This window comes from Phyllobates terribilis, unplaced genomic scaffold (genome assembly GCF_046119375.1).
Source record: "Phyllobates terribilis strain yellow unplaced genomic scaffold, ASM4611937v1 Scaffold_12__6_contigs__length_324123572, whole genome shotgun sequence".
Classification (NCBI taxonomy): Eukaryota; Metazoa; Chordata; class Amphibia; order Anura; family Dendrobatidae; genus Phyllobates; species Phyllobates terribilis.
This window is the reverse complement of record NW_027362772.1, coordinates 252660704-252672739: the sequence shown is the minus strand read 5'-3', so window position 1 is coordinate 252672739 and position 12036 is coordinate 252660704. Positions and strand designations below refer to the sequence as shown.

Below are 12036 nucleotides of genomic sequence, written 5' to 3'. Positions count from 1 at the left end.
TATTTAGGGATAAGCTCAGGCTCAGGTTGTGTTGACATAACTAGTCTGAGAACGGGCAAAAGAAAGTCATTTTTTGGGTTTGGGACCCCCCTGTCCTCATGCACTCCTCTCTGAAATGTTTTTAATTTTGAAAAGTTTTGACTGTTTAGCTGATATATATTACTTGTTATGTTTGGAATTGTTATACTATATTTTATATGTTATGATGTTGATCTTTCCCTATAGATCACACACAGACAAGAAATTTCCAAGCTCGGGACATCACAAGCACCGGATTTCTCTTATCCTGGACAAAGCTGCCTGGCGATGAAGGGCACTATGTTTTGCAGTATATGCCCGTTTCTGATACAGGGATGACACAACAGAAAATTGTGCATGGAGATGAGACCAGTGTGGCTGTGAGTGGCCTAAAATCAGGTACCACCTATCAGATCACATTGATCCCGGAACACAGTGCAAAGTTTGCTCCTCCTGAAGTCATCATGGTATCCACTCAATCAGGTAGGTGAAACCTGAAGTATCAGGGTGACAGTCACTTCCAATCAGTGCCCTTTATCTCCTCCTTTTGCTTCCTGTAGCCTAAGTGGGAGAGATCTGAAACAAGACTATGTACAACAGAGAGGCTGTCTCCTGTATAGTAGTACATTTCTAGCAATATAAGCTGAAAAAGCTTGAAAAGGTATATATACATAAATCAGTGGACATTTTAAGCCCTGCCCTGTTATTTCAAAGAAGCCTTCTACAAGCCATAAAAAGATCACTTTGTTCTTCATTGTGAAAAACATTCCGGTTTGCGCCCTGTAGTAGATCGGCTCATTTGGTTGCACATAGAGGTAGACACAGGAACACAGTCTCTTTAAATCTTCTGTGGTTTATTAAGAGTACTGCATAAACCATGGCAATGTTAGCAAAACAAACATGGCCTTCCCGGCCTAACAGGATAAACAAAATATAACGTATGGCACAGTCCTTGTTGCTACGGGTAACCACCCTCTCCAGGAACAAACAACTCAATGTTTAGCTTGTCTCCATATGACAAAACAGCTCCAGAGCTTGTGCCTCCAGACCCACCCCACAAAAAATTATCTAAAAGGCTGGGAACATATCCTCTAACCTCCTCCCTCTCTACAGGTGTTTAATCACTCAAGCACTCAAAATGTCTGATTAACCCCTTATTCCTTCGTGTGCTGGAACCTTTTTCCTATGATTAATTACTGGAGCTAACAATCTCAGTTCTACATATCTCCCCTCTAGTACTTTGCCAGTGACTTTGTCACAACCCATATTACCTAGATACAGGGTTCCCATTTTTTTTCTTATGACACCTATTCTGATTTATGGTGTTACTCCCATACCATGTCCTATGTTAGTTTATATAGATTCACTGAGTAACGATAATCCCATCTTCTTTTTAGAACAAGTTCATCCAAGGAATCTTCAGGCCATTAATGTAACAGCGACAAGTTTTTTGCTGACCTGGACCAGGGCCCCTGGAGACTGGGGCCATTACATTGTGGAATACTCCCCTGTGTCAGATCCAAGTGCAGCTTTACAGAAGACTTTATATGGGGCTGATAATAATGTATTGATTAGTAACTTAGTCCCCAATACCACCTACCAGGTCTCCCTTACCCACGAGTCCGGGGTCCAGTATGGAAGGATTCGAGTGTCTACTCTCATAGGTAAGTTCACCGGGGTGAAGTTTGAGTCTAGTATTGATCTCTTGGGGGATTCTGTAAACTAAAAGTTTATTCAGACGAATAATCAGTCTATATAAAAAGTGTAGCAACTTTGTATCAAAATGTCCTGTCATTTATTTACATGTGTTTAAAATAGAATATATACAACTTACTTATATACTTTGTCATAAATGTAATGGTAAAATAGGACCAATCTCTAAACTGTCTCTAGAGAGGGGACATGTTACCCTCATATTGAGCATAGAAGCATGGCTTCATCATAAATGAAAAAAGAGCTAACACTCCATCTGATCCCTTTTGCTCTACGACCCCCCACTGTGAACAGGTAAGTGAAGTAGGTTATCTGATGGAGAGAAGACATGGAGTCTGTACAACAGGCTATGAGGTAATACTTTTTTCTACTGTGTCGATAAGCCTTCCTGTATTCAAAAGCAAAGATGGCAGACACGTCGGCACCGGATACCAGATATGAATATTGGGTTTTTTGTGAGGTGTAGCTTTTATAGTTATGAGAATATATATATATATTTTCAACATCGTGGCACAGTGACGGACATAACGAATTTACTAACATCACTGTGCGGTCTGCGCATCAGCCCCAAATTAATATCAGCCAGATGGATAACATTATGTATGCTATGTTTCATATCTATAGAAAGCTAAAATCATGATAGGAAATTTTCCATTACCATCTCCCTCCTGGGACCTCCGGGGGGCAGATATCCTTAAAATCGGGGATCTCATAATTTTTGGGACCCGAGCTGCATCTTATTTACTAGCCACCCTGTGAGGTCACAAGGTGAGTGACTTTTATCTGGTAAAAGCAGATTCTGACTTGGAGCCATTGTTCAATGCTGGGAGATACAGCTTATTATAGGACCATACTATTTTCTAATCAGAGTTCTTCCCTCTGTGCCATTCCTCTGACATCAGCTCAAGTAATTTTCTTTTGGTTATCTCTTTTATTTTTATGTTCCTGTATATACTGCATTGTTTTGTCCCCTTTGTAATATCTTTTGTATATTATTATAAACACTGCCTAATAGTCTAATTAAATATATAAAATGTAATAGCTTTGTTACTCTTGTTCTATAAACTGCACCCCTGAAGCCTTATGAGGCCCCATGTTACCAGTAACGGGTGTCCAATCGGCATGTAATAAATGATTGGTTGTGGCAGCTAGTTTTTCTTTGGTTATTGCGGAGCTTGGCAGTGACGGTACCAAAGTATATATACAGTATATACCCATGTGTTTGAATCGGATGTGTATATACTATATGTTCACTGTGAAAGCGCCCAATATCCAGCCTAGTAGCAAAAGCAGCCGTGGCCTTGTCCATCAATCAGTTGTGAGATTGTCCTGATGATTGTTGGCAGCGGAGAACTGTTCGTGACATACAGTACAGACCAAAAGTTTGGACACACCTTCTCATTTAAAGATTTTTCTGTATTTTCATGACTATGAAAATTGTACATTCACACTGAAGACATCAAAACTATGAATTAACACATGTGGAATTATATACTTAACAAAAAAGTGTGAAACAGCTGAAAATATGTCTTATATTCTAGGTTCTTCAAAGTAGCCACCTTTTGCTTTGATGACTGCTTTGCACACTCTTGGCATTCTCTTGATGAGCTTCAAGAGGTAGTCACCGGAAATGGTTTTCACTTCACAGGTGTGCCCTGTCAGGTTTAATAAGTGGGATTTCTTGCCTTATAAATGGGGTTGGGACCATCAGTTGTGTTGTGCAGAAGTCTGGTGGATGCACAGCTGATAGTCCTACTGAATAGACTGTTAGAATTTGTATTATGGCAAGAAAAAAGCAGCTAAGTAAAGAAAAACGAGGGGTCATCATTACTTTAAGAAATGAAGGTCAGTCAGTCCGAAAAATTGGGAAAACTTTGAAAGTGTCCCCAAGTGCAGTTGCAAAAGCCATCAAGGGCTATAAAGAAACTGGCTCACATGAGGACCGCCCCAGGAAAGGAAGACCAAGAGTCACCTCTGCTTCTGAAGATAAGTTTATCCGAGTCACCAGCCTCAGAAATCGCAGTTTAACAGCACCTCAGATTACAGACCAGGTCAATGCCACACAGAGTTCTAGCAGCAGACACATCTCTACAACAACTGTTAAGAAGAGACTTTGTGCAGCAGGCCTTCATGGTAAAATAGCTGCTAGGAAACCACTGCTAAGGACAGGCAACAAGCAGAAGAACACAAGGAATGGACATTAGACCAGTGGAAATCTGTGCTTTGGTCTGATGAGTCCAAATTTGAGATCTTTGGTTCCAACCACCGTGTCTTTGTGTGACGCAGAAAAGGTGAACGGATGGACTCTACATGCCTGGTTCCCATCGTGAAGCATGGAGGAGGAGGTGTGATGGTGTGGGGGTGCTTTGCTGGTGACACTGTTGGGGATTAAGGCTGTGTTCACACGATGCGTATTTCATGCGTTTCCGCGGCGTTTTTGCAGTTGCGTAAACGCCGCGGAAACGCATGAAAAACGCATGGTAGAAGGGAAGCAATGTTCCCCAATGGAAATCCGCATGTGCTGTGCCCATGATGCGGATTTTTCCGCAGCGTTAACGCTGCGGTCAAAAATCCGCAGCATGTCAATTAATTTTGCGGAAACGCGGCGATTTCGCCGCCATTGACTTGCATTAGAACGCGCCAATTCCGCAAGACTGCATCTGTACTTGCGTAATTGGTGCGTTCTAATGTGCGGATGGTACCCGGGTGTGGAGGAGAGGAGACTCTCCTCCACACCCAGGTACCATTAAAAAAGCTGTAAAAGAAGAATAAAATAAAAAATAAATGTATTCTTACCATCTGTCGGCCCGCACAGCGCTCCCGCTTGGTTCCCGGCACTTACAGTGAGTTGTAGGACCTGCGGTGACGTCAGAGTCATGTGACGGGTCACGTGACGCTGACGTCGGCAGGTCTTTCAATTCAAAGTTGCCGGCGAGGGAGAACAGATTGAGCAGGACAGCGCGGGCCATCGGAGGTAAGTATATACACTCTCTCGGGTCACGCTATATAAATCCATGCTGTTTGCATGGATTTATATAGTGTGACCTAGTTGTCAAGCACTTTCCAAGTGATGCTAAAATCGCCTGGAAAGCGCTTGTCAATCTGCATGCGGAAACGCATGTGAATCTGCATGTGGATCCGCATGTATTCTGCAGGAAAAACGCATGCACAATCTGCATGCGTTTTTTCTGCCAGGGAGATGCAGAAATGATGCAGAAATTTTCTGCTTCATTTCTGCATCATGTGCACATACCCTAATTCAAAATTGAAGGCATACTGAACCAGCATGGCTACCACAGCATCTTACATCGGCATGCTATTCCATCCGGTTTGCGTTTAGTTGGACCATCATTTATTTTTCAACAGGACAATGACCCCTAACAGACCTCCAGGCTGTGTAAGGGCTATTTGACCAAGAGGGAGAGTGATGGTGTGCTACGCCAGATGACCTGGCCTCCACGGTCACCATACCTGAACCCAATCTAGATGGTTTGGGGTGAGCTGGACCGCAGAGTGAAGGCAAAAGGGCCAACAAGTGCTAAGCATCTCTGGGAACTCCTTCAAGATTGTTGGAAGACCATTTCCAGTGACTACCACTTGAAGCTCACCAAGAGTGTGCAAAGCAGTCATGAAAGCATAAGGTGGCTACTTTGAAGAACCTAGAATATAAGACATATTTTCAGTTGTTTCACACTTTTTTGTTAAGTATATAATGCCACATGTGTTAATTCATAGTTTTGATGCCTTCAGTGTGAATGTACAATTTTCATAGTCATGAAAATACAGAAAAATCTTTAAATGAGAAGGTGTGTCCAAACTTTTGGTCTGTACTGTACTTGAACTTAGAAAGATGTCAGGGGTCACTGGCAGCTCCACATCTGGTATGGATATAATATAGGAGAGAATTTCATGTGTTGGCATGTGACCAGTGTTGTACATGAAGGGGGCTGGCTGCCAGCCCCCTTTGGTCTTAGCTTATGCATAGTGAGAAAAGCTGGCTGCCTTGTGTTTTGCAATGAGCAGTCAGCCAGCCCACTTTAATGTACTGACACCAGCTGCTTTCTTTCTTTAAAGGGTTGTCGGGTCACAACATAATGATCCATAACGTAGGTCATCAAGATCAGCTGCAGCGGTAGCTGAGTGTAAACACTTTTAACAGAGCTGCAAAGCGCCGCTCCATTTAATGTGTAGCGGCCACGTTGTAAAAAATTTTTTCCTGCTACATAACCCATTTAATATCAAGTTACAGCCTATATTATAGTCCAGAGCTGTATTCACAATTCTGCCATCTTCTCAGTTGAAATTTTCCAGCATTTGTTGCTGATTCTGTGCCTGCTCTGTTTTGCATTCTAGAAAGTGTAGTTTGGTCACCAGTCACTGGTCAGTGTATGAAAAAAACTAATAGCCAGGGATATTTATATCAACAAGCTTGTCAGTTCCAGCAGAATTATGAATGCAGCTCTGAGATAAAATACAGGCTGTAACAGTACAAGATAATTGCTGCACATACACATCACAAACACATCTAAAGATTCCAGATTAACGCATATCCCAGATTGCGAAACAAATGTAGGGAAGTGCATAAACTACGTCACAGTTATTAGTGGCGCTATATAAATACATAATAAAGGTTATAACAGACTTTTCTATGTTTGCAGATTTAATAAAAGCAAGAAACCTGCATGCACGGGACAGAACAACTAACAGCTTCCAGGTGTCCTGGTCCAAACTGCCTGGAGACACCGGACGCTACGTGCTGGAACATGCACCATTAAAGGACCTAAGCAAAGGCATAAAGAACATTTTGTATGGGGACCAGACCAGTATGATATTTAATAACCTGGCCCCTGATACCGTATACCAGGTCACCTTTACTCCTGACTCCAAAGGGCAGATTAACCAGGTGCAGAATATCAGGGTTTCCACGCTTCCAGGTACGTCCGTATAACCCTTTATATGACATTGTACATTGAATGACCTTTAGTAATGTTAATAAGTTTTTAACATGATATCTTAGGGCCAAACTTCTTCACTGATTAATATTTTTGGCATTATTATCTATATAGCAGTCAATGCTTTTTTATATAAACTTCCAAATCCCCAGCACGGTCATAGATGTGATATATAACATGCTAGCTTCCTGCTGCCACCACTAGAGGGAGCTCAGGAGCTTTCTGCATACTGTGTTAATTTTTTAGTTATTTTTTAGTTAAAGGGGTTGTCCACTACTTTGACAACCTCTTTTTAAACTTTGTATATTCACCTTCCCTCGTTCTAGCAATGTTGGTGCAGGGTCTTATGTCGCTCTCATGGCACTGTTATAGCTTACCACATGAGCGCTGCAGCCAATCAGTAGCCATTGATGAGCTGCTTTGCTCACACTTCCTTTGGACGAAACTTGGGCTTCCAAGGAAAGTGTGAGAACTGCAGCCCATTGGTGGCCACTGATTGTCTGCAGCTCTCACGAAGCAGAACAAGGTCACGCAAAAGATGAAAGTCCTTGCACCGACATCGCTGGAACGGCGCTGGTAATTATCTGTTATTTTTGTTTTACTTTTTTTTATTTTTTTTTTAGATTTTTTGGGGGTACAGCTTTTAAAAAGGGGTTTATAGGAGTAGTGGATAATATCATTGTCAATGCTAAGAATTTAGAGGTACAGTGTTCCCCTACTATGAAGAAATTAAAAGAAATAAATGAGAACAGAATTCTAAACTTATCTAGATTTAATCATTTAGGCTGGGTTTCCACTTTGCAATTTTTCTTTATTTTTATTACTATTTATCTGCAATTTTTGCATGTTTTTTAATGCAGGAAAAACACATTTTTTTACTTATTTTTTCAGCACTCAGTGAAACTTTTTTTTTCCAAAAGACATGACAAATAATAATTCCCATTTATGGCCATAAAGCTCTTAAACATGAGAATACAATTTGCCATGGCAGTAAGAAAAACTTTCTACCATGCAGTATAAAGCAGAAATAACCGAGCCGATTATCTTCACAGAACTCGCTCAGAAGAGATCAGTATTCGCTCGGGATATCACAACCTCAAGTTTACAGCTGGGCTGGTCACGGATGCCCGGAGACAAAGGACCCTACGTAGTGGAGTTCGTATTAGAATCCGACCCCCGGAGGAAACTTCGGAAGACTTTGCCCTTTGACGAGACAAATATTATATTTAGTAATTTAAGCCCAAATACTGAATATCGGGCCGTAGTGTTTTCGGAATCCAATATCCAACATGTCCCACCAAACAGCATTCACGTTTCAACACTTGAAGGTAAGAAGCATAAAAACATCAACCTTGACAAAAGGGGGACGTAGGGCAGAGAAGATGTGACGAGTCAAATGGACATGGGTAGCTAATTACAAGTCAGATTTATTACCCTCTTTTCATCTGGTATTGAATGATATCTCATGAGGGCTAAGCGGTGGCTTTAAGGCTTTGAAGAGGACCTGTCACTTGCCTTCGATATGTAATTTTTTACCTGGTGTAAATGCCGCTGTTCTCCTGAATTCTCCGTCGTTTTTCTTTTGTTCCTGCGCCTCTCTATTCTTGAAATATGGCCGCCTCTTCACTACATATAAATCTAGTGTTGTTAGCCAAGTGGGCGTGGTCCTCAAGTCTTCTCTATGGGAGTGTTCATAAGGACTGTAAAATTGGTGGGTGTGGACCCACTGCGCAACGGGCCAGGCTTACCCTGGAGGGCCATCACTAAGTGTCTATCGGGTCTTCACTAGAGCCCCTGATGGTGAGGATAGGCTGGCAGTAGACACCAGGTACCACTCCAGGGCAGTCCCCGGGACTGCTGCAGCTGACAGGCGGGTCAGAGGCGTGGGTACAAGGTACAGGAGGGCAAGGGCAAAGATGTAGTCAGACAATCCGAGGTCTGGGCAGGCAGCACAGGAATGATACACGTAGCCGAGGTCAGGAGCAGAGAGGTCAGACGGGACGGGTGAACAAGCCGGGTAGATAACGGGAGACAGAATATATAGGCATGCGTAACAAGGTGCTAGTAAGGTAGGAATCAACAATCGGGGGCGAGAAATGGAGGGTGGATTTGCCTGATACAGTGGTTACGGAAAATATTTTTCACTCTTTGTTTCATTGCAGCCATTTGGTAAATTCCAAAAAGTTCATTTTTTTCTCATTAAAGTACACTCTGCACCCCATCTTGACTGAAAAAAACCCAGAAATGTAGAAATTTTTGCAAATTTATTAAAAAAGAAAAACTGAAATATCACATGGTCATAAGTATTCAGAGCCTTTGCTCAGACACTCACATTTAAGCCACATGCTGTCCATTTCCTTGTGATCCTCCTTGAGATGGTTCTACTCCTTCATTGGAGTCCAGCTGTGTTTAGTTAAACTGATAGGACTTGATTTGGAAAGGCACACACCTGTCTATATAAGACCTCACAGCTCACAGTGCATGTCAGACCAAATGAGAATCATGAGCTCAAAGGAACTGCCCAAGGAGCTCAGAGACAGAATTGTGGCAAAGCACAGATCTGGCCAAGGTTGCAAAATAATTTCTGCAGTACTCAAGGTTCCTAAGAGCACAGTGGCCTCCATAATCCTTAAATGGAAGAAGTTTGAGACCACCAGAAGTCTTCCTAGACCTGGCTTTCCAGCCAAAACTGAGCAATCGTGGAAGAGCCTTGGTGAGAGAGGTAAAGAAGAACTCCAAGATCACTGTGGCTGAGCTCCAGAGATGCAGTAGGGAGATGGGAGAAAGTTCCACAAAGTCAACTATCACTGCAGCCCTCCACCAGTTGGGCCTTTGTGGCAGAGTGGCCCGACGGAAGCCTCTCCTCAGTGCAAGACATATGAAAGCCTGCATAGAGTTTGCTCAAAAACACATGAAGGACTCCCAGACTATGAGAAATAAGATACTTTGGTCTGATGAGATGAAGATAGAACTTTTTGGTGATAAATATAAGCGGTATGTGTGGAGAAAAACAGGCACTGCTCATCACCTGCCCAATACAATCCCAACAGTGAAACATGGTGGTGGCAGCATCATGCTATGGGGGTGTTTTTCAGCTGCAGGGACAGGACGACTGGTTGCAATTGAAGGAAACATGAATGCGGCCAAGTACAGAGATATCCTGGATGAAAACCTCTTCCAGAGTGCTCTGGACCTCAGACTTGGCCGAAGGTTCACCTACCAACAAGACAATGACCCTAAGCACACAGCTAAAATAACAAAGGAGTGGCTTCAGAACAAATCTGTGACCATTCTTGACTGGCCCAGCCAGAGCCCTGACCTAAACCCAATTGAGCACCTCTGGAGAAACCTGAAAATGGCTGTCCACCAACGTTCACCATCCAACCTGACGGAACTGGAGAGGATCTGCAAGGAAGAATGTTAGAGGATCCCCAAATCCAGGTGTGAAACACTTTTTGCATCATTCCCTAGAAGACTCATGACTGTACTAGCTCAAAGGGTGCTTCTACTCAATACTGAGCAAAGGGTCTGAATACTTATGACCATGTGATATTTCAGTTTTTCTTTTTTAATTAATTTGCAAAAATTTCTACATTTCTGTTTTTTTCAGTCAAGATAGGGTGCAGAGTGTACTTTAATGAGAAAAAAATGACCTTTTTAGAATTTACCAAATGTCTGCAATGAAACAAAGAGTGAAAAATGTAAAGGGGTCTGAATACATTCCGTACCCATTGTATATCACCTGCTAGCAGGTGATAGGCTGGGGAAGCAAATCTCTGCAGGACAGGGTGGAAACAAATTCCTGCAGAGTCCGGCCGCGCCTCCCTATGACTCACAACCAACACAAGGCAACTCAGAGCGATGGTCAGGTACTGGATGGAGCACAGCGAAACTCATGGTGGGTAGAGCGGTGCTTAGAAGGCATTCGAGTGGCCAGCATAACAAGGGCCATGCCCAGTTGGCTTAAAAAAGAAAAGGCACTGTAAGCGTTTGGACTTTATTGGTTTTAAAAGCCAAGTTATTAAGAAGTTAAACTGCAGGACTTGCTTGTTTAAAGAGGTTGTCCAGGATTACAAAAAAAAGGGTCTGTGCATAAGTCACAATTTCTGGACTGGTCACGGGTCTCGAATGAACAGCCTCATAGACATATATGAGACTGTTGCTTCAGGTCAGGAGACCCATGGCCTGTCCGCACCGTGAAATTTGGAAGTATGAAGCCAGCTTTAGGAGATATGAGGTGTCTGATATCGCTATCCCACTAATGGTGGACGGTTTGGACCACCAAGGTTTAAATGTCATGGCCCCTTTACCAACCACTTAAATTGGTCAACGGGGTTGCCCGAATGCAGAAATATGTTCAGCTTGAAGTGTACCTTTAATATCATATGGAAGTGGTTGTCCAAAATTGAAAAAAACATGGCTGCTGGTTCTAAAACCAACGTCACACCTGTCCATGGGTTGTTTGTGGTTTTACAATGTAGCCCCATTGTTTTCAATGAAGCTGAGCTGCAGTACCAAACAAGCCTGGATAGACAGGTGTGGACTGTTTCTGGAAGAAAGGGAAGAAAGCTGCATTGCTTTTCTAATCAATAGACAGTCCCTTTAGGGGGTTATTGCCAATATTTCAATTTATCAAAGTATAGGTGATAACTTGAGGATCAGTGGGGGTCTGTCTCCAAAATCCAAAAAATGGGACTCTGAGATGCCCCAGCGGAATAAATCACATGCACCACCACGCCCTACTTATTCTCTGTGTCTTTAGGTGATAATTATTCCTTATAGGAATGGAAGTGGTACAGTATATAGGTCAACTGGATCCATAATTCACATTGTTGGTTTCTTTTACAGAACAGCTTTCTCCAGCTCACATCCTAATCTCTGACCCCGGTTCACACAGTTTCCGGCTGAGTTGGGGTCCCAGTCTGGACAGTGTTGCTGGATATGAAATTCAGTACGGACCAATGGCCAGCAATATCGTACGGACCTTGCAGCTGGACAGTAGGGTGAACAGCACCGTTCTGGAAAACTTGAAGCCCAATACAACGTACCTGGTTACAGTGTCGGCCATATTTAAATCTGGTGGCGAAAAGGCATTGTCTGCCATAGCGTGCACAGGACAGGGTAAGTGACCGTATGGGAATTTATCATGAGATCCTGGCGGATGTGTGTGCACATGTCGTATTGATACATTTTCTAAAAATGTTTGTGATACTGTTCAATATACAAGGTTAGAAAATAGATAAAAATGTTAAAATAAATCAGTTTTCATTTACAATAGAAAAATCACAAAAAATACCAATACATCAATCATTAAAAATGTATATCTATATTAATAACCATAAAAAAATCATAG

At 42.4% G+C, this 12036-nt stretch overlaps 1 protein-coding gene across 1 annotated transcript in view; it reads left to right on the top strand.

Moving 5' to 3' along the window:
- The window catches only part of VWA1 (von Willebrand factor A domain containing 1), an 89013-nt gene that overhangs the window by 70142 nt on the left and 6835 nt on the right, over window positions 1–12036 (top strand). Inside the window, exons 10-14 of the mRNA XM_073656841.1 lie at window positions 226–501; window positions 1416–1682; window positions 6390–6665; window positions 7736–8011; window positions 11532–11804. Of these exons, the coding sequence (XP_073512942.1) occupies window positions 226–501; window positions 1416–1682; window positions 6390–6665; window positions 7736–8011; window positions 11532–11804 (1368 nt within the window). The remainder of the gene's footprint in view (window positions 1–225; window positions 502–1415; window positions 1683–6389; window positions 6666–7735; window positions 8012–11531; window positions 11805–12036) is intronic.